We start from the raw sequence: 25,521 nt of genomic DNA on the forward strand, positions 1-25,521 counted from the left end.
CTCCGTTTGTATTCTGACATGGCTCACCTCACTCAGGTGCGTGGAGAGAAAGTTTCGTCGCTGTCCTCCTCTGCCTACCACCAGTGTTATTATTGTCTTCCACAATGAGGCTTGGTCCACCCTCCTCAGGACGGTCTACAGCGTCCTGCACACATCTCCTGCTCTCCTGCTCAAAGAGATCATCTTGGTAGATGACGCCAGTGTTGCAGGTGCGAAAAATATGAACACAAACTAAGGACCAAACAAACTAGTAGACTCACTGACTTTTACATCACTTTAATAATTGTTATTTCTGCTCTTAATGGAGCAACAAGTTTGTAAGCTTAGCAGTTCTGCTAACATGTTGAGTGCTGGGAAGTTATAAATGAAATATTTCACAGACAAGCAATGTAGGTAGAGAACTGTCTGTCAGTGCTACGCGGCAGGAGAGGAAACGCAGTATAGTATAGCAGTAATGCTGAAAAGAAAACCTGCCCTCCATTTAGTACTGACATTTTATTTAATTATGTGACAATAAAATTAAACGCTGTAAACTCAGTATGTTTCACAGAAAGGTTCATTATTAATTGTGAGTTACCAGCTTCCTGGCAAAAAGGTATAGGCAGGGAACAGCTGCAGAGCACAATTGGAAAATCATCAAGTTACAAGTGATTTATTAATTAAATTGACCTTCAGAGTTTTTTGAGTAGCATTCCAGTCACTCTAGGCCGGGAGCTTTGATAAGAATGATGATGATGATGACAGTTACAGGCAGTTGGGGTGTCGTAAATGAAAATGACGCTATGTATTTTACTATGGGTATGTCCACAAGACTGACATTTGCATAGGAATGTGTTTTACAATCCAACCTGTTATGCTGCTTTTACGTTACTCAACTTTACTGTTAACTGTTAACTTTTGGAAATGTCATGGATTATTGTACAGCATAATACTGGAAATTGTTAGGAGCACTTTTCAACCTTTTTATAAGCCTACTATCACTATATATATAATAAGTTATGCACACTGCTTTTACTATTGTTGCATATGTCAGCACTTAGTATTTATTGTTTAATGACCCATTGACTGAGCTTGAAATATCCTCTTTGTCAATTACCTCTGTCATAAGCTAATGTGCCAATACCCTCAGCTGTATTTCCTACTGTAGTCAGATTTCCCTTTTTGCTCTCATAGCTGAAGCGTTGTAATAATGTGGTTGGTAGATTTATTTAGACTGAAACTTGAAAGTGTTACCAGCAACGTTTCCACTTCATTGCTATTTCTTCTGGCAGTGGTCTCACAGGTATAAATATATTTGTTTCACTTTTTCTTCTCTGGGGCAGCAAGCTGCTTTATTTTTTTATTATTACTTCCATTATTGCTAAAAATAATGGTTTCACTGACAACTTCTGGCCATAAGTTTGAAGTCTGTTTCACCTCTGTACAAACTATTGGGTGTGGTTCAAAGTATGCTCTGTTGCATCTGTCACCACACCCAACAAGGTAAGAGCTTCAACCACTGGAACTCACCTAAGAGATGAAGACCAGACGAGACGGACACAATAATGTTGTTTTTATTCCCGCAGAGCACCTCAAGAGCCAACTGGAGGAATTTGTGCGTCAGCTGAAGATTGTCCGCGTAGTGAGACAGGTGGAGAGGAAGGGCCTCATCACTGCCAGGCTGCTGGGTGCCAGTATTGCTCAGGGCGAAGTGCTAACCTTTCTCGACGCACACTGTGAGAAAACACATCAACAACAATACACAAGCCACAATGGCTGTTTTTAAGCAGCTGTGTGTAGCTTATTGGGGCAATAGCACTGCCAGGGTTAGGGTTAATGTGTTTTCCATCTTTACTAAAAGTGCATGCACTTACACTACTATAAGAAAGTGTCTCCATATTTCTATAATTCTCTAAATATATATATATATATATATATATATTTATTTATTTATTTTTATTTATTTTTTTAATGCAGTGTTATGGGTGGTCATGATTATTTTGCCTAATATTAAGGACCATCCGTCCATTATTTATCCATGACAGGCCAATTTAAAACTTTCTCGTAGTATTTATCAGTAAAACCTTCAGTAGACATATAACTTATTAAATTGATATATTTTACAGCCACAATTTATTGAAAGCAGAGAGTGCTTAATACAGCATGCTTGAAACAAACATCTATGTTTGGTCAGAAAATGATCCTCCCTGTCCCTGTGATTAGAGGATCTGATTTGGAGCACAAGCATACACTTGGCACCTGATTAATTTATATCAGAAAGTAGAATTCATTATTGTGATTATTTTATGGTTAATTGTGCAGCACCACATCTGTTTTAAATCATTTTCAGCCTGAAGACCTCTCTCTCAGTCTTCAGCCATCAAATAAAATGTACCAAATAATTGTCACTTAGTATATACTGTAAAGTGATCTCTGTCCTCCCTGTCTAGGTGAGTGTTTCCATGGTTGGCTAGAGCCCCTGTTGGCCCGAATTGTTGAGGAACCCACTGCTGTGGTTAGTCCAGAGATCACCACCATTGACCTCAACACCTTTCAGTTCAACAAGCCTGTGGCCTCCAACCGCGCTTTTAACCGAGGGAACTTTGACTGGAGCCTGTCCTTCGGCTGGGAGGCAATCCCTGAGGATGCGAAGAAGCTGCGCAAGGATGAAACCTACCCTGTAAAGTAAGAAGGATCACATTGGTTTCACTCAGAACATCCTGAATCATTTAAGTGTCTAAAGCTTTTGTATCTTTTGTATCTGAACATCTCAGAACACCTACTTTTGCTGGAGGTCTCTTTTCAATCTCAAAGAAGTACTTTGAACACATTGGAACGTACGATGACAAGATGGAGATCTGGGGCGGTGAAAACGTGGAGATGTCGTTCAGGGTTGGTCTCTTTATCTATACTCCCATGGTTTCACATATTACTCAAAGTCTGCCTGTCAGTATCAAGTTGGAGTCTGAATTTCTCCCTGTGTGAAATGTGATTTCACAGGTGTGGCAGTGTGGGGGTCAGCTCGAGATCCTCCCTTGTTCCGTGGTGGGCCATGTCTTCCGCACCAAGAGCCCCCACACCTTCCCCAAGGGCACAGAGGTCATCACTCGCAACCAGGTGCGCCTGGCTGAAGTCTGGATGGATGACTACAAGAAGATCTACTATCGCCGCAACAAGAATGCTGCAGTTATGGCCAGCGAGGTCAGTGTGACCTGCTAATAGGAGTAACAGTGTTTAAATGTTAAATGGATGTGGAAACAATGGCATTTAGCACCCTTCTTCCACCACGTTTTTGACTAGTATGTATACCCCGTGCTGCAAAAAGCTGATATGATAGTGTAATTGTAAGTGGTTGTTTTGATTCCCTCTCTGATCACTGTTACAGAATAAGTTTGGGGACATCTCTGATCGTCTGAATCTGAGAGAGAGGCTTCAGTGCAAGAACTTCACCTGGTACTTAAACACAGTCTACCCAGAGGCATTTGTTCCTGACTTAACCCCACTAAAATATGGAGCAGTGAGTTACGTTTTTCTTTGTCTGTATGTGCATATCAATGGTATAACACTCTGCACATGTTTCATAACTCCGGCTGTACCTTACTGTTATTTTGTGTCTGTTATTTGCACTAGATTAGAAACTCGGGATCTAAAACCTGTTTGGATGTTGGAGAGAGTAACAATGGAGATAAACCTGTGATCATGTACCAGTGTCATAACATGGGAGGAAACCAGGTACAACTCTGACTCACACAAGTGAAATTCAGATTTGAAGATGATTTGATGTTCTCTGGGACTGGTCTCTGATTGGATTATTGTCTCTTCTAGTACTTTGAATACTCATCTCATAAGGAGCTGCGTCATAATATTGGAAAGCAGCTGTGTCTTCATGCCACACTCCAGCCAGAGCCAGTGATGATCAAAGCATGCCAGCTGAAGGGGAAGGGCACCAGTGTGGCACCACAACAGGAGTGGGTCTTTTCAGAGGTGAGGGGCACTTTAGGGCGGATTTAAAGGAAATGTTCGACATTTTGGGAAATACGCTTATTTGCTTTCTTGCCAAGAGTTAGGTGACAAGATTGATATAACTATCATATCTATTTGATATAAGGCTACAGAGAGCTGTTGCTTAGCTTAGCATAAACACTGGAAACAAGGGGAAACGGGTGAGCTTCCTGACAACTTTCCAGGAAAACTAGTGGAGACTCCAGGAAGTCAGTGCACCCAGCCAAAAAGTATTCTGGCACATAGCCCACCATAAAGCCACATTTTTTTTGGGCGATACAACAGGTTAATGTGTAAGCTTTAGAGGTGCTGGTAGGCGGGCTAGCTATTTCCCCCTGCTCTGTCTTTATGCTAAACTAAGCTAACCTGGCTGTAGCTCTATATTAACCAGACAGATACAAGAGTGCTATTGATCTTTTTATCTAAATCTGCAAGGAAATGAATGTCGTATTTATTCAGCATAGAATGGTTAAAGGAATAGTTCAAGTGTTGTATATTAATATGTTGATATTTATTTAGGCTTCTGTATTGATTCACCTTTTCTCTGATGCTCCCCTCCAGGAAAATCTTTTGAAGAATCCTAGTAGTGGGAAATGTTTACAGCTGAAAGGAGACCAGCTTCAGATGGACCAATGTAATGCTGCTGACCTCTACCAGCACTGGACCTTCGGCTGACCTCCCAGTCTGCCCATCAGGTGACCTCTGGCACCTTGTGTCCCGTTCTTCAGACTGAGCCGACAGAGCCAACTCAACATTGATCCAGAAGGGCTTCATGCTGTGAAGTTTGTGGCATGTGGCCATACTGAGTGTACAGTTTAAAGATAGAGGACAAAGAAGAGAAAGTTGCATCTGTTGAAGACGCTCGGGTTGGCCTTGTTTTAAATTTATTTATAATGGAAACTCAGAGACATTTAAAGGTGGCTGGGGACTGACTGTGGCGCAATGGCTGTGAACTGCAATGAACTTATTTTAATGAATTTACACTCCAGCTTGGAAAAATCACAATTTTAGTGACTTTTTTTTTTTTTGTATGACAATGAATGTTAATATGTGAAAAAGTCTACTAAAGAGCAAGATGTCTTTTTGTTTTAAATAAAACTTCTTTGTTGTGTTCGATAATTGATCATTTGTGTTATAGAAGTATCTAGAAATAATTTCAGGAGGTTTCATAGTGAAATACATTTTTCACTATGAAACTTTCATCTGTCCTAATTAATATGTATGTGTACAGTACTAATCTTAGTATTAGAGAATAGTATTAGTATTTTCTTTTATTTACTATTGTAGCCAAGTAATAGTCGGTATTGATTTAGCGGGTGATTTCCTGAAAGAATGATTAATTTAGAAGTTACTGATGCTACAGATAATAAATCTGGAGATTGCCTGCCATGATTCATGACTCATTTTATAATCCTGTGAAAATTGCAATACCAGAGGTTATGTACTGATAAGGCTCGTTCTGCAATAAGACTTTCTCAGTCAGAGGCACCTGTTATGTTTGCGCAACATTTGTCCAAGGAGTGGTTTAGGAGCAAGAAACATTCCTGCCAATTGTTTTCAGCCTCTGAATAGACCTGCAATGTGAGTTTAAATGAATAAGCAGGACAAACCGGATCTGATAGAATGTGCAGATTTCACGCATGGAGTCGTCTCATGCATCCAACCTGCTGGAGAGAGGTTATATACATCACAAAGTATGAGGAAGCGGTCACATTAAGGTATTATTTCTTTGCATCAATAGGTGGCAGCATTAACTCAGAGTTTTTCTGCAATCAATGACGATAGAAGTTTGACCATGCTGTGTATCATGTAGCCATAGGGAGATGAGAGTGGCCACAGTAGGGACAGACAGACCAGATGGGCCAGAAGATGAGCTCTGAGCCTTTGACCCGGTCTGAGGTGTTTGGACAGCTCAGGAGGGAGCTCTATGGAGAGGAGCTGACCAGTCCTTCCAACGTACACATATTCATCATCCTGGGAGCCTCTGTGAGTACAACCTCTGAATTTCCACTATTCTAAATGTATAACTCATACACTTGCAATTTCCCTTTAACACAATTTAACAAAGCTCTCTAGTAATGTTCTGTTTCAGATTTTAATAAGTCTACAAAATGTGTTGTTTGCTGAGGTCACTTAACCCATCTTGATCTCCATTAAACTATAAACAGTGAAAAAGTGACAGGGACCCAACAGAGTTGATACAAAGCCTCACAGGAGAACAATTCACTGGGGGGAATATTGCAATGTGGTAATTAGAGAATGAAAGCCAGGGAATGAGCACATGTTGACTGAAATGTGCTGCATCTACTGTTTCCTTTGTCAAGCATTGAAAGAAGGGGATAATTATGGAGCAAAAACTTTTTGTCAGACTGTTGTTGGCCTCTGTTCTTGGCCTCGAGCCCGACACAAGTTCCAAAATCTAGTTTTTTTTTTTTTTCTACCGTCCATGTTAGTTTTCCTTATTTTGTCAAAGCAAGTAATCTATTTAGATTTTAAATGAAGTCTCAGAGGCCTGCAAAGAGGGTGTGTTCAAAGTTCTCCTATTACTCAACCGATTCACCCACTCTACATCACCACTTTTGTTCATAGTTTACCTACTCTTTGGACTCTTGATTAACTCTTTTCAGCCACAGTGATTATAAATAGAAGCTCATGATCAGATCTCTTTTTTTTTTATTTATACTATTTGCACAGGGGGATCTCGCTAAAAAGAAGATCTATCCAACTTTATGGTAAGTAAAGAATTGCTGCTTAAACACCAGTTGCACACAGAGTTGCTTTAAAGATGTTTGGTCACTCTGTAGTATGAGGACTTTGACCCATGGCCAGTTTTATGCATTGCTGCTTTTTCACTGTTCCTTTTCCTTTAGGTGGTTATTCAGAGATGGCCTGCTCCCTGATGACACCTACTTTGTGGGTTTTGCAAGGACTAAGCTGACCGTGGAGGACATCAAGACAGCATGTCTGCCTCATATGAAGGTAGTACATCTGAGGCTCCTTGTTGATTGTTTGGGTTGTCTTTTCAGGAATCATAGTTTGACATTTCCCTCAGGTCACTGATGAAGAGAGTGAGCGTCTCTCAGCCTTCTTCAGTAAGAACTCCTACCTGAGCGGCTGGTATGACGACAACAGCTCTTTCGCTCAACTCACCGCTCATCTGTCATCTCTGCCTGGGGGAGCTGATGCCAACAGACTCTTCTACCTGGCCCTGCCACCCACTGTCTACAGTCTTGTCAGCACAAATATCAGAACCCACTGCATGAGCCGCAAGTCAGTGTCTGTTACACTAAATGATAGTTTACTTGCAATTTGATGACATTATTCTAATCAGCTATGTGTGTAAAACAGAGGCTGGAGCAGGGTAATTGTTGAGAAGCCCTTTGGTCGTGACCTCCAGAGCTCACAGGAGCTGTCAGCCCACCTTTCCTCCCTGTTCACAGAGGACCAGATCTACCGCATAGACCACTACCTGGGAAAAGAGATGGTCCAGAACCTCATGGTGCTCAGGTAACAAGCTCCATACACACATTCTCTAGCACTTTACCACTGGTGTAAACCTAAACACCAAAGATGAGATTTCTGGATTTCAGGAGTATCCCCCCCTGTGTTGCTGGTATTGAAGTGTTTTATTCTCTCACTTCTAGGTTTGGAAATCGCATCTTTGGACCCATATGGAACAGGAACAGTGTGGCCTCTGTGGTCTTCACCTTCAAGGAGCCTTTTGGCACTCAGGGCCGCGGAGGATACTTTGATGACTTTGGCATCATTCGGTGAGAGACAATACATTGAGATGAAAGTGAAAACGTTAAATGTTATTGTAACACTAGAGCCTTTACTTTCCCTGATTGCACCTCTTTTTTATGTAGAGATGTCATGCAGAACCATCTCCTCCAGATGCTGTGTTTGGTCGCCATGGAGAAACCTGCTTCCACCAGCCCAGATGACGTGAGGGATGAGAAGGTAACACCAATGACTGAATGAAAATAATAGTTGAAATAATTTGTGCGAATTCTCTGTCTTAAGTTCCAGAGCATCCATGTCATTGCAATCCTGTAATCAATGTGCTGTAGGTGAAAGTGTTGAAGTGTATAGCTCCTGTTACTGGGTCAGATGTGGTGCTCGGCCAGTACGTGGGGGACCCTGAGGGTGAGGGCCCCTCCAAGCTGGGTTACCTTGACGACCCCACTGTACCAAAAGGCTCCTGCACGCCAACATTTGCCACCGCAGTGCTCTATGTCCAGAATGAAAGATGGGATGGTGAGGCAAAATATTTTTTATTTATCTTTCCTCATGTCTTAGTCTACATTGTATGACATCCCCTCTGATTTTCTCCCTGTCACTTTTTTGCACCCTTCCTGTCCATTATTACATCAACCAGGAGTTCCTTTTATTCTCCGCTGCGGTAAAGCTCTGAATGAACATAAGGCAGAAGTGCGTCTGCAGTTCACTGACGTACCAGGAGACATCTTTGGCGAACGCTGTCAGAGGAATGAGCTGGTGGTCCGGGTACAGCCAGATGAAGCCATTTACCTGAAGATGATGACCAAGAGGCCTGGGGTTTACTTCAGCCCAGAGGAGACTGAGCTGGACCTCACCTACAGGAGTAGATACAAGGTACCACACTTAACTCAAAGCATCTATTGTGGTCCATCATTTAGGTCCAACGTTCAGTCTTAAAATCAGATTTTGTTCTACTGTCAGTGTGCTAAGTTAACTTGCTAATTCAGAACTTTTACTTGTTTCCAGAATGTATTTATTTAAATGTAATTATTTGTGTCACTTGATTCATTCTTAAAATAAGTTGGTCACGCTTTATTTAAATATTCAAATGTTGATCTTCAACATAATATAATTATAGCATGCCTATTGATTTTATTGTGATATTTGATAGATATTCAATGTCTCACAGTGATACTGATGGTGTTTGAAACTAAAAATAGGGTAAAGGTGTAGAGATGCACCAAATAAGCTTAAAGAAGCAGTGTGTAGGTGAGGTTGCAGATTGCAACCAACTGAATACCCCTCTCTTTCCAACTGTGTAGTAGAACCTATGGTGGCCTTCAGGTAACGTAAAAGTTTTAAAGGTCCTCTCTAGAGCCAGTGTTTGGTTTGTCTGTTCTGGGCTACTGTAGAAACAAACATGGCAGTGCAACATGGAAGAGGACCACTTAGTATAAGATAAGATGATATCGACTTTATTAATCCCACACTGAGGAAATTCCTGTGCTACAGCAGCTAAAAAGAAAAATGTACACACAGAATAAACACAAATACACATTAATTAGACATAGGAGAAAAAAATATACATAAACTATAGGAAATGGAAAAATAGAATATAATGTAGGTATGATTCATTCTAAGCTAACAAAAACACAACCAATCTAGGTTGCAGGTGATTATGCACTAATGAAAACATAATTATGAATACTATATTCCATATCTCCAATAGATCCCCCTAAATCCTACACACTGCTCCTTAAAGACAGTTTGTTAAAAATCTAAAGTTGGCCACCTAATAGTTGAATACTATTGTTTGATATTGTATAACAGAATATAATACCCTATCCAACATATCCTATCCAAATAAAGGCCTGGTGTTGTTTTGAAGTGAATTGCAGGATAGTGGAGTTTTCCTTGTATCGCTCGTATTAAAAAAGATCACTGAACCTGAAAAAGCAGGTATTAGCAGTTTTTCAACTGCTGCCATCTTCTTCTAGAACGTGAAGCTTCCAGATGCTTACGAGAGGCTGATACTGGATGTCTTCTGTGGAAACCAGATGCACTTTGTCCGCAGGTTTGTTGCACCATTTACTGTCGTAGTTCGTTGTCTAGGTATTTTATTTTAATGGGGTATTTCTTTGAGCTGAACTGCTCTTCTTTCTGTCCCAGTGATGAGTTGCGGGAGGCCTGGAGGATCTTCACTCCCCTCCTTCAACAAATAGAAGGAGAGAAGACACACCCCATCCCTTACACATATGGAAGGTAAAATGATGTGTGTGTGTGATCTGTTTTATGAGACCGAAATAAAAACATAATGCAGATTTTCTTTTTTAGTGATTTCATTACTCTTCCTTCCTTCCTGTCTTTTCTTTGCTGCGTCCGCAGTCGGGGTCCAAACGAGGCGGATGACCTCCTGAAGAGGGTGGGATTCCGCTATGAGGGTACATACAAGTGGATGCAGCCCCACACAACTTGATGCCTTCTGTCACACGTGTGCACACACACGTGCGTGCACACAATACACACGCACACAACACACAGACACACACACACACACACACACACACACACACACACACACACAAACACACACACACACACACACACCAATGTAGGCAAGTTTATAAACAATAAAGTTCACTACAATCTTTCACTGCTCTATGTTGCTTGATTGTGGGTGCATGTGAAACAATACCACTGCTTTAGTCAAACAAGAAAAAGTTAAAAGAAAAATAACTGCAGTAGCCTGATTTGAGTGTTCACATGTACATTTTAAATCGTTCACTCTTCTGCCTGTACTTTTTCTTTTTGTTTTAATGGCATTGGCTACCTAACACCTATGGCGTCTATCAGAAGGCCTGTGTTTACAGTCATCACTACACCATGATGACACTGATCGCCACATAATATTTATACTAGCAGGGCTTGTTGGTCTGATTTGTAAGAACAGGTGACTCTCTTAATTAAAGGAGACAAGTTTAAATGTCCTGCTTTGGGTAAGAATAACTTCCAGGTAGGTGTTTTAAGCTAAATTCAAATCAAGACTTTAAATACTTAACATTTTTAACAGTTAATCTGTTACAATGCATTACAGTGAGTCGGTTTTAACACTAAAACTTCTTTAACCTTTAAAAATTCTATTTACTTTTAAATGTTAGATTTCTTTCAACGGCCTGCAGCAAATGAATGCTGTATCTTCACTTATGTCTGTCTCTACAAGGTGCATGCCTTAGTCATCTACAAACACACACACACGCGCACACACACACTGTGTAACCAATAACAGACTGTTTGATGATCCTGCCAGTTCTTGGAGGGCCGTGGGAAGTGCAGCAAAGATGGACATGTGTTTAAACAACTTCTTCCCTGTGACTATTTTATTTGTTCTTTCGTGTTATTGGATTTTGGGTTTTACTGTACAATTACTGTATGCAATAATACAATCATGGTGCGTCTAGCTAGGTTGACACTAAAACTAGTGGAAGATATTTTATATCACACTAGAAAGATTAGTTCCTACTGCATGATTGGTTATGTACAAGCTGTTGCTGCTCTCTCTAGTTCCCGAAAGGTACACTGCACTGCTGAGCTGATGACAACAATAATGCATAAAAGGAGGTCAGGTCATTATTTTTATTGCCTTAAGATGTTTTCTGTCTTTTAACTTCTGTTGACATTCCCCATGTTTTTATTTTCTGGAAGCTAAAGTTAAAATAAATCAAATTTTCAGACCAGAAATTGCAGACAAACACTGTATACTGAAGAAATACCAGAAAAACCGGCACTACAGATAACTTTCATTTAGCAAAGGCGTTTTAAGTAGTATTCAACAAACACACTCATTTAGGAATATATAGTTTTTTTTCATTATTGCAAAGAGAAACATGTAATGCATCTGAAATATTAGGAACTCTTTGGCCATGACAGACTGCAGGGCTATCTCAGTAAATTCACAAACTCGCCTTGCCAACATTTCCATTGTCATCTTTCCCTCATCATTCAAAATGTAGGTGAGACTATTTGTTTAGGGTGCATCCCATTTGACACTTGTCATTTTCTTTGCCGCAGTTGTGCACGGCTGCTCCGTCCTCGATGCCCCTTGCATACAGACGCACCAGCTGGCCATGAATCCTGAAAGAAGTGAACACAGTTAAAAACGGTGCTGCTGAGACATAGCCATATGTGCACTATTTTGTTTTTGTTTTCTGTTGGTATATGACTGAGCTTAGTTAGAGTTACAATTAAAATTGAACCTGACATTGAGTATGATAATGCAGTATGAGAATACACTAAACCGGCGGATGGCACTCTTACCTACAGAGAATCTCGGTGGAAGACAGAATCTCTCCATCACAGTTCCACACTGACTTAGCAGGAACTTTACTGCAGCACAGACCACACAGGAATGGGGTCGCCATTTTCTGCTCATTTGTCATTTCTTGTCCTGGGTCTCTCTCTGCCAGGTGCTGCTGAGATCCATTCCTGCTTACAGTCTCAATGTAGCCTCTCTCTTCTTCATCTATCCCTCCACTCAACCCTCCAGTCTCTTTATATGCTTCCTCCTCTTTACCGGAGGGGAGAGAGAACCGGACTGCCTTCACACGATGGACCTCCACAAATGGCAGGTCAAACTAAGAAAAGTGGCAGAGATCTGGTCAAGCACTGTTTAAACCTGCTAGTCCAGCAGCTTTGTTGTAATTCGAAAGTGCCCATACCTGATCCTGTGTGCTTGTGTGCCTGTAGAGGAACTTGAGGAATCCCAGCGGGTGAGTGTCCCATACCAGGATTAGGTCCCCTGTTCCGTCTGCCAGGTGAGCAGAGGGAGAGAGGCCCAGAGGACTCTTAGGACACGAGCTGGACATGCAAGTGAGAGACACACATCTGAACCTGCCCTCCACACTCACCCACTCGCCTGGAAAGGCACAGAAAGAGAGACATGATGCTACATTCAAAGAAACCCCTACTCTAGTGTACATCACTTGTGATTTTTAAAGGACCACACTGATGTTTTTGCACGTTTTACCCCATCATGCACACTTTACTACACTTGTTTGGATTTCTGAGATTTACTTTTCAAACCACTGGTTTGAGTTGCTGTGATTGTTTGGTCACTGAACATACTTGTATTTCTGTTACAAAAGATGTTTTTTACTTATTACTTTTTTTCTTGTGAAGTACTGGATAATGTCACCACTCCAGCCCTCCATAAATGATTTAAATAAAACAATCTTGGAGGGAAGATTCATATTGTGCAACCTGACAAGCCAAAAAGCTGCTTTAAAGTGTATAGTGTATTTCTGCTAAATTGGCTGAAATATACAAACACAGGACTTCAATGTGTGTGTTATTACCTTCTGAGTCACTACTGAACTGGCTGAAGTGGGAGCTGTACAAGGAGCCCGATTCTGAAGAGTGGGGGAAAAGTCTTTCTGTGGTTCTGGAGCACACACTGCACCTAAACACACAAACACACACAATTATTTTTCACTCTGCTTTTAGGTCTGTGAAATAACAAGCACCTCAACCTTGACACCCATTCATAAGAGCATCATAAAGCATTTGCTGACAGCCAGAAGCAACTGCCTCTGACCAGACAAAGACCAAGGCATTGTACACTCTAACAGAAGACAGAGGCTCACCTTTCATTTAGATCAAGTTCCTTTTGCTGTGGTTTCTACCCTCCTTAAGGTGCACCCAACACCTGGGTCCCTGCTGGTAGCAGTGAATTTGAACCACTGGTGCTTTAATAATAATGATGCTACTCCCAAGGATACTTTCTCTCTTTCTCAATAAAAGGGTTTAAGGTGTACAAGGATAAGATCACTTTCATTCGACAGCTTAGATAAGAATGAGGACTCACAGGACCCATTTCTGGAAGTTCATATGTTATTATGGGCTTCTTCCTGCCACCTTGTACCCATGTTTTCATGGTCATTACTTTTGTTATCTAGGATGAGTCACTTATAAGAGTTAAACAACTGGGACTCATGGAGAGATGCTACATAAAAACACCCCTGTGTCGGTGTTGTTTATATAAGGTTTGTTTCACCACCGAACAGTGATCCTAAAGTCACCTCTGTGATACAGGAAAAGTACAGAAAATCACATGCAAACAGTAAATCCTTGGTAATTGACAAATAACATTATGAAAATAGATAACGCTCCCACACTGTGGTTGTTTGAAAGTTTAAGGTGTTAAAACACCTCTACATCACACATGTTGTAGAGTATAATACAATCTGGTGTGCAAACTGTAATTTTCTTTTCTTACTTTTTTGAAAGTCTGATCATTATTATTAATTGCACTGTGTATACACCCTTCTTTGTGTAGTTTCTTGTCAGTAGTTGGTGTTTTACCCTGAGAGGCAGCGTGTTCTGTCTCTCGGGCTGGAGAGCAGCGGGTCTGCTGGTAGATACTGAATTATGCCTGCATAACTTCTGTTGCTCAGGTACACCATGGTGCCTAGACAAAGGGAGGCAATTATTTTAGCTGAAAATGCACTACACTAGATAAATATAAAACACTTTAAAAAAAGAGCAAATGTGGTTTTGTGACATACATTTTTAAATGTACATCACATGAAGTCCTTTCAGCTTAGTCATAGCACTATTAGTGACAGTTTCAGAATTATATTTTAACTTTAAGCTGAAAATAGATAGAGAGAATCTGACAGCATCTTATGTATTTCAGCATGCGGTCATTTCTGTTCTCTAAATGAGTCATCAGTCCAGACCTGAATAGTCGTATCGGAGAGGTCCCATCCACCGATGTTTCTCACTCTCAGCCAGTACATCACCGTAGAAGCCATAGCCCAACAGAGACACTGAGTAGCGCATCAGAGCAGAAGCCTGATGGACTGAACATACATCTAATGGCTGAGAGTCTCCTGCAAAGTATTGTGGGAAATAAAAAGACAATAAAGGTCCCATATCATGCTCATTTTCAGATTCATACTTGCATGTTGTATTTCTACTAGAACATGTTTACATGCTTGAATGTTCAAAAAACATATATTTTTCTCATTCGGTCTTTCTGAATATACTTGTATTCACCATTTGTCTAAAAGGCTCTGTTTTAGTGCCTGTCTCCTTAAGCCCTCCTCCTGATAAAGCTCAGTCTGCTCTGATTAGTCATCCTTTCCCGGTTTTCCGCATCTGTGCTCTAAGAGTCTCTGCACCATCGTTGCAGCCAGGGAATAACTGTAACGGCACCGTAGTGGCACTTTCTACCTATATATAATATAGTTGTGACATCACAATCGTACAGAAGTCCTGACGACTCGTTTAAAGACAACCTTTTCTGAGTATGGGCTGTGTGCATTTCTCTGTGGATTAAGAGTTTTGATGCTTTCACAGTATTTATATAGCACCTCGACATGCTTTGTAATTAAAGAAGACATGGAAATCTCACTTTTCAAAATATGGGACCTTTAACTATGGAGCTCAGAGTTGACGAAATTGTTTAGGTATTTTAAGATGTTGATTTAAAAAAAAAAAAAAAAAGAGTAAATTATTTGAATGAAAATCTTTCCTCACCAATGATGATGTGCAAAGCTGAAGTAACAGGGTCGATCACTCCCACTGTGGCATAACACACACAGTCTGTGGAACCTACAGTAAATACAAATGAACAGGTTCAGTGTGTCACTGCTCTAACTCCATCGGTTTATAAATACTTACTAATAACTGTCATTACCTGCAGGAATGATGCCAATATGAAGCGGACAAGGCTGTAAAGCGACAGTGGGATCATTCTCAGAAAGGCCTGCCTCTTGTTGTGTCCGCCCAATCAAACCATGAAGTATTTCGCTGAACATGCCATCCCCACCCACACACACCACACTGTTATAAACAAACACAAGAGTTTCTGTTGTGAAAGCACCTACCAGAGAGCTTAACTGTTGTAATGCTCACATATCACAGTGTTTACACTGTGGTGGCGGTGCTAATAGCTCTTACCCATCAAAGCCTGTCAGGTCTTTTTTCAGGAGGTGGTCTCTGGCCTGGTTTGCCCGCTCAGTCACTAAACAATAAATGTTATGATAAGACTTCAAATCACTTTCATTAATTATTCCTTAAATTAAGTAGTTCTAAGGTTATTTATGATACACTATTTTGTTGTTTCTTACCTATTACATGAGAGCTGATACCAGCCAGCTCAAACAAAGGGGCAACCAGAGAATGATAGATCTTTCTTCCTTTCTTCTTCCCTCCAAATGGGTTGATAAACACCAAAAGCCTGTTGGGACGCAGCGGACCTGAAAGATAGATTTGGAAATTACAGATTGTTCAGAGCTAGAAAACTCTTGAGGATTTTCTAATTATCAATCTTTACTATGAGTTTTGAGAGCAGTTCTAAGGTGTTTCGTCCACTGGTCTCTGAGCACCCGACTGGGGCAACTGAACTGGATCCGGCCAAGTCTCCATAGTAAGCCATAAGAACTCCCACTGCTGCTGCGCTTCGCGTAGAAAACTGGAGATAAATGATTGATAAAGAAAACAAAACCATGCTGTTAAACACATGTTGCAATGTGGAGGACTACAGGCACTTATTTGACCAAATAGTAAAACTAGTGTGCTGTGCAAATGTGTGCAAATCTCTCATGTTCTATCATTTTCTATCATTTTTAACAAACTTAAGTGGCAAAAGATGTTTAATGCTTCAGGCTGTGATATAAATTACTTAAGCATTTACTGTGGCCTTGATGTGTGTGATACCTGAGTCTCCCAAAAGAACCAACCTGTGAAGTCTTTGTCTGTGTCCTCGACTGACTTCCGGGGCAGGATCTCCACCCGGCCCTCCTCCACTCCAACCACCTCTGCCACAGGTACTGAAACTTTAATCACAGACAAACACATAGCACTAACTTCAGTGGACTGACGGGGGAGTTATGCTTCTTTTCATGCAATGGATAGAATATTTTAACTACTGGAAAGACTGTAGGCCTTCCTTAGAGAAGATATTGGATTTTACTTTGCATAGCAGGTGTCAAAGCACAGGTGTAAAGTTAAAAATGACATGTCATGACACAACCATTTGAAAAGGAACTGTTAAAAACAGAAAGCAAACAGGGCCTGACAGATTCCATTACTTTTAGTAAAACCCTTGTCGGTGTTACATCAAGAGGGCTGGAAGACACTACTCTTTCTAAAAGTTCAGACAAGGTAATAAGATAAAGCTGGTTAAAATGATGTTGTTGCAGATGAAGGACATCAGAGTAAGTGGGATTGGTGGTAATAGAGGCTCTAATTGACCACTTTATCAGTAAAATAAGATAACATTTCCAACTCAGTATCACTTTCAACATGGGGCACAAAGAGGGGCTGGATTTACCAGCTAGTCTTGAAATAAAATAGAGGGTTATGTTGATGGGCAGAAACAAGTTCTCAAAACATTGTGCCTAGCATCCTTAACCATACTGTTATAATGTCATAACTGCTCCTTCATAATATTGTAATGTACTTTTTTCCATCTGCGCTCCGCACTTTTCTACATTCCTTTTTACAACTGCAAATGTTGTCATTTATCCAAGGCTTCTTCCTTTCTGAGGACACACACACACACACACACACACACACACACACACACACACACACACACACACACACACACCATTAGGTGTTTGACTTGCAGATGTGCTCAGCTTGTCAGTCTTTACATATTTTGCACCTACACTAGCTATCATATCGTCTTCAACGAAGCTTTAATTTAAAAACACTGGATTAAAAAATATTTTTTCATGTTTCAGTGTTCATCCAAACACCTTCATCAGTTGTTTAGTGTGCACAAGAAGTAAATCTGGCCTTAATACACAAGGCAGTCACATGATCTCACATAATAGCTATCATATCATCTTGTCACATGATCAAATAGAGACTTGACATTGGACAACATCAACATAGGCTACATATTACCCAGCAATCATCATTGCACATCTGTATATGACAAAAAAATACAAAATAAAATAAGAAATTCATTTAATTGAAATAGTTTTTATTGTTTATGTAGAATTAGCATATCATTTTTGTTATAGATTGCAACTGACTATTTTACCATATAAAAGAGTTCTTTGAGCACAGGTGTATTTCCAAGGCGGCCATCTGAATCACTCCCAAGGGACTGTTCTCTGCCCAACAAATTGTTGCAGGGCCCGCTCTCTCTATGGGCCCCCACACCCCATGGGCCCAAGTGCAACTGCACTGCTTGCACTGTCTATATTTACGCCTCTGCACTGTATAGTGTTAAATCTATTATCATTATGTTATTTTTTTTAAAAAAGGGACACAAGTGTGTGTCTCAAAGAAGACACACAAATGTCTTTTTTTCTGTGCAGTGACAACATATTCCAGAAAAATATGCCAGGAGGTGTGCAAATTCTCTATAATCTGCAGTGTTTTCAGTGAATTGTCTTAGGTTGTTTCAGGTTAGTGCTGTTAAACTTGTTCTTCACGTTTTCCGAAAGCAGCTATGAGTTTAAACACTCCCTATTGTCCAAAATGACATGTAAGGTGTAACACTTGTTTTGTTTGGGGTGTTTCCTCGGCTATTTGAATGAATACTGTCTTGTTGTCATCACCATGTTATGCCAGTTCAGTGAAGACAGGAAACAGGTTGTGGCTGTGTTACACAGCAACAGCTGCACAGGTACTTCCCTGTGTGTGTGTGTGTGTGTGTGTGTGTGTGTGTGTGTGTGTGTGTGTGTGTGTGTGTGTGTGTGTGTGTGTGTGTGTGTGTGTATTTATTACACATATATTATATTTAGATAACATATTTAAATAGGAAATAATTGTATATTAATTATAAATCGACTGATGTTTAGAAGATCAAAGAGCTACCCACTTGTTTTCTTGTCGCGATTCTTCTTATCTACCTCTGTCCAGTTGAAATGCCAGCCCGATAGGACCGCCCGGTATCTTTTATTCCCGACCCACAAACTCGACTCCAGCCTCAGTTCTGTCTCCATCTCCATGGAAAAGCGCTTTTTAGCCACAGCGTCGCTCTTTCCCGTGTCTCGGAAAACTTTTATGATCACATTTTACAGCCATGACTTTTGCATCTCTGACAAATAGCAGCAGGTTGGCAATCTCATCTCTCCATCAGTCAAGAACACACCAAAGTCCTTGGAAAAGTTTTCATCTTCCTCTGAAATAATCTGAAGATATTTCTTTCAAGAGAAATTTATGCCATTATTCCTGTAAAATATTGACAGCGCAGCCTGACACACGGGTGTTAGTTTATAAATATCCGTTTCCTCCACACCCCCTCCCTATGGTGACACCTGCTCGATTTGCATGTCGCACTGCTGATTGGATGTCAGCAGCCTACTTTACCTGAAATATGAGCATATTGGCCAGTTACTGTGAGTGTTTATGGGATTTGGTAATGTTGTACAGCAGCACAAATAATTTTGTGATTGAAAGAAAGATTGGATAGTAGATTATATACAATAGCATATAATACAAGCCAGTGGGCTGATCAATAGGGTTAAGCAATATGAAATGACAATTTCACTTATAAAAAAGGAAAACGTAAACCTTTTCCAAAAGTATTTTTAATGTTTATATTTTTGAGCAGTTTACTTAACACAGACCTACAACAATGCTGACTCAGTTGTTTCTCAATTTAGCAGTTATAGAGCCAAAATATGTCTTATAAAGGTAGCCTATCCTTCAATCAGTAAGTGAAAAAATAAGAACAAGAAAAACAACTAAATAATCTGAGGAGGGGAAAAAAACAGTGGAAAAGGCAACAAAGATCTACAATACCGAGCTGTTTCACTGATATACCGTGATAATAATAAAAGATTGCCAAATTATATTGAATTGAGAGTGTTAATGATTTGCATTAATGACATTTCCCAGCCACATTTTGATGGTTGAGACAGAAGGAAAATATCCTGAATCAATTTTGTGTAGCTTTATCATGGAAAGTGGAGTCTAGTCTATCATAAAGTGTATTATTATTATTATTATTATTATTATTATTATTATTATTATTATTACTACTATTACTACTATTACTACTACATATGTATATGACATTTAGATGTAAATTGTTAAAATAAAATTTAGATATATGATATCATATTTCCCTTGCTCAGGGGAAAACCTTTATCAGCACTCCCAGGACAGTATTTGTAGTTTATAGTGCCAACCAACCATGGCCAGATTAACTCATTAGGGGGCCCCGTGGGCAAAAACATATTATGGGTCCTTATTGACTTCATCACAGAGATTTTACAGCTCTAACCAGAGTTTTGAGACTTGGCCTTTTAGAATTTTGACCTGATAAAATCTCAGAACAACAGCAGAAAATAGGACAGGGACAGACAGACCTTGCATGGCCACACACCTTGAATATTCAATGATTAGGGTCTGATTAAGCTGGAAAATAATATGAAGGATGATTATTGATCAAATGCCATGTCATTTTAATGATCAGCATTTAGAGACCTGAAAGACTTGTAAGAATATGAAAACTTGTGAATTGTCATGGACTTTCCCTCAAGGACTTGTGACAAGACTTGGGACTTCTTGTCTCGACTGACTTAAGACTTAACTTGGACTTACCCCAAATACTTAAATACAACTATTTTCCTAAATCATAACAGATACCTGTTATATCAATGTAGCGATATGTTGCCTTATATATATCAAGTAGCCTACAGACTACAACCAGATTCAGATAGTAGCCTAGCTTCAATGTTAGGCAGGTAATAACCCATTTCATTGATATTGTACTTTCAAAGTTGTCCAAACTAATTGGCAAAAAATGGATCTGGGGATTCGGGGGCCCTGGGGTTCTGTTGCCCCACAGCAGTAACAAATATAAAAGTCACTTGTGTTTTCGTGACTCATGCAAGTGTTACAACTTTTAATCTGAAGTCCCAGCGCACAATCTGACCGGAAATGTCTGGCGTTATTGTGGCATGGTCCTTCCTCCCCTTTCTTCCTTCCTTGCTAGCAACTCGATTTAGCTAGCTAGTTAGCGAGACAAGCTCTTTAAAACCTTGTAGTGTAATTATTATGAATTGATTGTTACGTGTATTATATTTTATTTCTGTCTCCACAGTCCAGATAACAAGCAAACTAACAAAATGAACATACGAAACGCAAGGGTAAGTGTGCTGAAATCCTCTCGACAGCCATGCTGTTTCTACTAACTGCTAGCTAAACTAGCATAGTTAGCTAGCTGTCCGAAATCGCCGATTAAGAGGTTATCATTGTGTCATGCACCTTATTCGGTTTCTTTCTTTCAGCCGGAGGACCTTATGAATATGCAGCACTGTAACCTGCTGTGCCTTCCAGAAAATTACCAGATGAAATACTATTTCTATCACGGATTGTCCTGGCCTCAGGTGATTCACTGTGTACTTATCCTGTTTCTGCTAACACCACTGATTCTAGCATCTTCACCATTAACGTTACAGTGTAACGTTATATGTGTATGTCTGGCACTCATCGTCTGTTGTTTTTTTTTAATCGTTTTAGCTCTCGTACATTGCAGAGGACGAAAATGGCAAAATTGTAGGATATGTGCTGGCAAAGATGTGAGTATCTGACCATATATACAGTGCTGCTCATAAGTATTCATACCCATGCTAAAGTTGACTAAAAAGAGGAATAAAAAAAATCATCTTTTGGAAATTGATCTTAATGCCTTATTTAAAAAAAAAATGAGGAAAAATCCGGCCTTTTAAGGACACCAATTTTTTTTGTGAATGAATAATGTATTGTAAATAAATACATGTTCTTCCTTAAAATACAGGGGCCATAATTATACATACCCCTATGTTAAATTCCCATAGAGGAAGGCAGATTTTTATTTTTAAAGGCCAGTTATTTCATGGATCCAGGATACTATGATCCTGATAAAGTTCCCTTGGCCTTTGGAATTAAAATAGCCCCACTTCATCACATACCCTTCATCATACCTAGAGATTGGCATGGTTTTATTTCAGTTAGCCTAATAACTGGTTTGATTTGCATCTTAGTTAGCTGTATTTTAAGGAACAACATTTATTTATTTACAAAACATTATTCATTCACAAAAAAAATTGGTGTCCTTAAAAGGTTGGATTTTTCCTCATTTTTTTTAATTAAGGCATTAAGATCAATTTCCAAAAGATGATTTTTTTTTTTTTTAATTCCTCTTTTTAGTCAACTTTAGCATGGGTATGAATACTTATGAGCAGCTATATATATATATATATATATATATATTTTTTTTTTTAATCTGACACTAGTTGCACAGAGGAGATGTGTGTATGCATATAATGTGTTCCAAAAAACACCTTGTGACCTTTTCATAGGGAGGAGGACCCAGATGATGTACCCCATGGACACATCACATCTCTGGTGAGTCTGAACGAGAGACACCTCATACATCTCCATTATTTATATCACGTCTTATAGTACTGAGATATTTGTCTGGCTTATCTGTGGCAACAAAACCGCGTCTCTGTGTCTTCCAGGCTGTGAAGCGTTCCCACAGGCGTCTTGGCCTGGCTCAGAAGCTGATGGACCAGGCCAGCCGGGCCATGATAGAAAACTTCAATGCTAAATATGTCTCGCTTCATGTTCGCAAGAGGTACACTGAACGGTTTGCTGTGGACTAGATACATTGTTGTGTGGTTCCCTGTTTCCAAAATGCGCTCAGGCTTCGACTGTGTGTTAGTGCTCCTATTATCAAGGGACTTACCAATCTTTTCTCCCCCCTGCAGCAACCGAGCAGCCCTACACCTGTACTCAAACACACTCAAATTCCAGTAAGTCTATTTCTGTGCCAATATTATTTCTGTGTTTTTAATTGTAATGTATGTACTCATGTAGTATTGGTTCACAGTTAGCGTGATATGTGATATGAGCAAGGTGTTTGCTTAGCTCTCCATTTTTTTTTTATGTTTACGTGTTAATTTTTCGCTTGTCAGCAACTCAAACTCTGCAGTACACTGTTCTTTTCCCCCTTATTTATATCTTTGAGGTCATTTAGAAACAGTGTTGCCGTTGTAGACCATCTTCAGCTATTTATTTATTTGGCCTAAAACTTTGAATACATTCTGTCTTAAAAACACTGAAATTACAATTTGTAAAATACTTAACCTGTAGACTGTAAAATCCCCCCCCAATTCCCATTATAAAAATGCAATGAATATGACCTCAATGCAGCTATGGCCATTGGTTTTATTTTTTTCTAACTAACTAATGTAATATATTGTTGTTCCTCCACAGGATTAGTGAGGTAGAGCCTAAATACTATGCAGATGGGGAGGATGCCTACGCCATGAAGAGAGACCTGGCCCACATGGCTGATGAGGTGACTTGATTTTCTAAATTTATCCACTATGGCAACACATATTGGCGCTACACTAGTCTCGCATTGCCAGACCTTCCTCCACAGCGCTGCGGAGGAAGGTCTGGCTAGTCCACACAGCATTCCGGGATGGGAGAAAAACATGCTCTGGTTTATCGGTATTTCTTAAAACTAATTGCAAACGTCTGGGGCGGCGCTAGGCACCGGACGCAATAGCGATGCCTCTGCAAAATAGCCTCGGGAAGGAACTTGTTTTGGTGGAACATGTGCTCGTTCAAAAGGGGTTTTAGTCGTGCAACAGAAAACTCAGATTCGTCAGATAGTCTAGCTAGCTGTCTCGATTTACCCGCAGAGATCTGAGGAGCAGTTAACCATAGTCCTCATAAATCCACCGGAGTTCAGAATGCCATCACAAAGACAGCGGAAGGTGAGGGACATTCGGCGGATCTTCCGGCGGCATCGGTGCAATCCCCTAAATGAACCGACGTAGACTTGCGCTACACTGACACGATTCTCACTCCAGTCACCTCAGGGGACGTGTAACACCACTGAACTCAGACGAGCAGATTGTAACCGTGAATGTGTTGTTTTTGTCTAATATGTCCCACAGCTGAGAAAGCCCGGAGTGCGTGTCTCGGGTCAGGAGGCTCCGTCTGGCCAGAGCCCGTCAGGGTCCGGTGACCAGGAGAGGGAGAACGAAAGAGACAGCGGAGGAGAGAGCAAAGAGCTGAGTGAAGTCAGCGAGGCAACGGAAAGCACAGACGTTAAAGATTCTTCTTCTGATTCACAATGACGCTGCAGTCCTAGACATTTTTAAATTCATCCCTCGCTTCCTTTTATCTCTTTTTGACAAAATCTCCGGCTTTACGAACTGTGACTTTCTGTGCGTCAAAGCCTTTCCCACATTACCATCTTTGTTTTTCTTAAATCTTGCTTTTCACTGCAGTGATGAACAAAACGTCTTGGATAATGACGTAAATCTAAATGAAACTAAATTGAATAACTGGTCTCAATGTTTTTATTGGATTGCAGTTTTCATTACCAAAAGTGTTCTGGAAGATTTAGAGAATTTAAAACAACTTGTACTTTTCAAATTGTCTCAATCTGGTCTCTTAATTATTTAACAGAATTACTGCAAATAAATCTTTCAAATAATACTTTTCGTATCACACTTATTTCAGTAAGTGATCATAGAAGCAGCTCAGTTGTTACTTCTGAGTGTAGTACATGCCATTATAACAGTCAATAATGTGGGTTTATAATGTATATTTTTTATAGTTACTACTTATAAGAAGTTCAATGAAATGTCTAAATATATTTAGTCAAAACAACACTTAATTATAAACTCATCAAGACTTTTTCCAATAATACCATCTACACAGCTAGTGAAGAGGTTCATGTTTATTTCACACTGTCACAAATACTACTTCTGCTGTACACAGTTATGAGGTACATATGATCCAAAGTAAAGGTTCCCATTGTCAGTGAAAAAGGTGTGTGTGTGTGAGAGAGAGATTTGACTATTTCCAACTTCGGCGACTCCTGGCGGCGCCACACTGTTACTTCCCAACAGCTCTGAACCTTGGGCTCTGATGAATGGGCTAAAAGCAGCAGTTTTCAGCAGGGTTGTTGCACTTATCTAAAAACAAAAACATATGCCATCATGATGATAATCATAATACAACATATAGGGGATTTAAGATCAGTCAAAGCATTTTACTCTAAAGTCAAGTCGAAAGACTTTATGCAATAATTTTCTGTTCTCTAAACTAAAACCCTCCCTTGTTTACAGCTCAGCTAAAAGATGCTGTGGAAATTATTTAATGTAAACTGATGTTTCAAGGTTCTAAATTTGTGAAAGCTTTAAACTGATAAGTTATAATCAAACCGTGGTTATTACATTAGGACTAGAAACTTTGGTTTCACTTTATTTTACAGTACACTAATTACACGTAATAAGCCATTATTTGTATCAAATTAGACCACCTCATTCACTCGCACAGTTATATTAATTGTGGGTTTATTATGACTATATGCAGTTTCTTATTACAGCATAATTTAGTTGTATGTTAAGTTTAGTTTTAATTTGATACAATGTAAAGCTTATTACGTCCTAATAATGAACTAATTACAGCATAGTTTAGGTGTATGGTGTCTAATTAGGGTTTACCTGTTTATTTACTGTCTAGTTAAGGCCACATTATTTCTAGTTTGGTCTAATTTGATACAAAGTATGTCGTAGTACGTCATATTAATGTACTGTAAAATAAAGTGAGACCGAAACTTTCTTCAAACTGGCCATCCTATGTAAATTTAGTCATTGTTTAAAACTGATTACGCATCATCATACTACTGTCTGTTAGAGGAAGGAAACAGAAGTGAGAAGGAGCCAACATGACAGATAACAGCAAACTGCACACTGACCTTTTTGACCTGTTTGTCACAAATTACATATAGCTCACGTTCACACTTCCATGCTGTTTCAAACTTTTGATGTGTGAACTTCA

General features: G+C 39.8%; 4 protein-coding genes across 8 annotated transcripts in view; 3 read left to right on the top strand and 1 right to left on the bottom strand.

Moving 5' to 3' along the window:
• Positions 1-5,065, top strand: part of galnt6 (UDP-N-acetyl-alpha-D-galactosamine:polypeptide N-acetylgalactosaminyltransferase 6 (GalNAc-T6)) — a 10,957-nt gene extending 5,892 nt beyond the window's left edge. For both annotated transcript variants that reach the window (XM_078254931.1, XM_078254930.1), the window contains 9 exons: positions 37-209; positions 1,566-1,715; positions 2,430-2,664; positions 2,754-2,871; positions 2,980-3,180; positions 3,365-3,496; positions 3,610-3,711; positions 3,805-3,963; positions 4,543-5,065. In XM_078254931.1, the coding sequence (XP_078111057.1) occupies positions 37-209; positions 1,566-1,715; positions 2,430-2,664; positions 2,754-2,871; positions 2,980-3,180; positions 3,365-3,496; positions 3,610-3,711; positions 3,805-3,963; positions 4,543-4,656 (1,384 nt within the window). In that variant the 3' untranslated portion in view covers positions 4,657-5,065. The remainder of the gene's footprint in view (positions 1-36; positions 210-1,565; positions 1,716-2,429; positions 2,665-2,753; positions 2,872-2,979; positions 3,181-3,364; positions 3,497-3,609; positions 3,712-3,804; positions 3,964-4,542) is intronic.
• Positions 5,066-5,067: 2 nt separating this feature from the next.
• LOC144520858 (glucose-6-phosphate 1-dehydrogenase-like) lies at positions 5,068-11,691 on the top strand. 2 transcript variants are annotated; one of them, XM_078254934.1, is made up of 13 exons: positions 5,068-5,699; positions 5,795-5,967; positions 6,676-6,713; positions 6,852-6,960; positions 7,034-7,251; positions 7,330-7,488; positions 7,626-7,751; positions 7,848-7,941; positions 8,052-8,238; positions 8,360-8,595; positions 9,699-9,775; positions 9,871-9,963; positions 10,087-11,691. In XM_078254934.1, exons 2-13 carry the CDS (start codon positions 5,839-5,841, stop codon positions 10,175-10,177), a joined length of 1,557 nt encoding a protein of 518 aa, XP_078111060.1. In that variant the 5' UTR covers positions 5,068-5,699; positions 5,795-5,838; the 3' UTR covers positions 10,178-11,691. The 2 variants fall into 2 exon arrangements, with proteins under 2 accessions (XP_078111060.1, XP_078111061.1); XM_078254935.1 differs by lacking the exon at positions 5,068-5,699 and having other exon boundaries at positions 5,706-5,967.
• LOC144520857 (ceramide kinase) lies at positions 11,321-18,955 on the bottom strand. 2 transcript variants are annotated; one of them, XM_078254933.1, is made up of 14 exons: positions 18,542-18,614; positions 17,165-17,246; positions 16,443-16,538; positions 16,037-16,174; positions 15,831-15,959; positions 15,661-15,724; positions 15,398-15,543; positions 15,238-15,312; positions 14,436-14,588; positions 14,059-14,164; positions 13,053-13,156; positions 12,417-12,613; positions 12,016-12,332; positions 11,321-11,832 (listed from the first exon to the last, which is right to left on the bottom strand). In XM_078254933.1, exons 2-14 carry the CDS (start codon positions 17,223-17,225, stop codon positions 11,718-11,720), a joined length of 1,701 nt encoding a protein of 566 aa, XP_078111059.1. In that variant the 5' UTR covers positions 17,226-17,246; positions 18,542-18,614; the 3' UTR covers positions 11,321-11,717. The 2 variants fall into 2 exon arrangements, with proteins under 2 accessions (XP_078111059.1, XP_078111058.1); XM_078254932.1 differs by lacking the exon at positions 17,165-17,246 and having other exon boundaries at positions 18,542-18,955.
• Positions 18,956-20,619: 1,664 nt separating this feature from the next.
• Positions 20,620-24,171, top strand: naa10 (N-alpha-acetyltransferase 10, NatA catalytic subuni). 2 transcript variants are annotated; one of them, XM_078254939.1, is made up of 8 exons: positions 20,620-20,819; positions 20,961-21,059; positions 21,193-21,251; positions 22,014-22,059; positions 22,176-22,291; positions 22,425-22,469; positions 22,933-23,017; positions 23,616-24,171. In XM_078254939.1, exons 1-8 carry the CDS (start codon positions 20,799-20,801, stop codon positions 23,805-23,807), a joined length of 663 nt encoding a protein of 220 aa, XP_078111065.1. In that variant the 5' UTR covers positions 20,620-20,798; the 3' UTR covers positions 23,808-24,171. The 2 variants fall into 2 exon arrangements, with proteins under 2 accessions (XP_078111065.1, XP_078111066.1); XM_078254940.1 differs by having other exon boundaries at positions 23,625-24,171.
• The last annotated feature ends 1,350 nt before the right edge of the window (positions 24,172-25,521 follow it).

The sequence above is a fragment of the Sander vitreus genome, chromosome 7 (assembly GCF_031162955.1).
Source record: "Sander vitreus isolate 19-12246 chromosome 7, sanVit1, whole genome shotgun sequence".
Classification (NCBI taxonomy): Eukaryota; Metazoa; Chordata; class Actinopteri; order Perciformes; family Percidae; genus Sander; species Sander vitreus.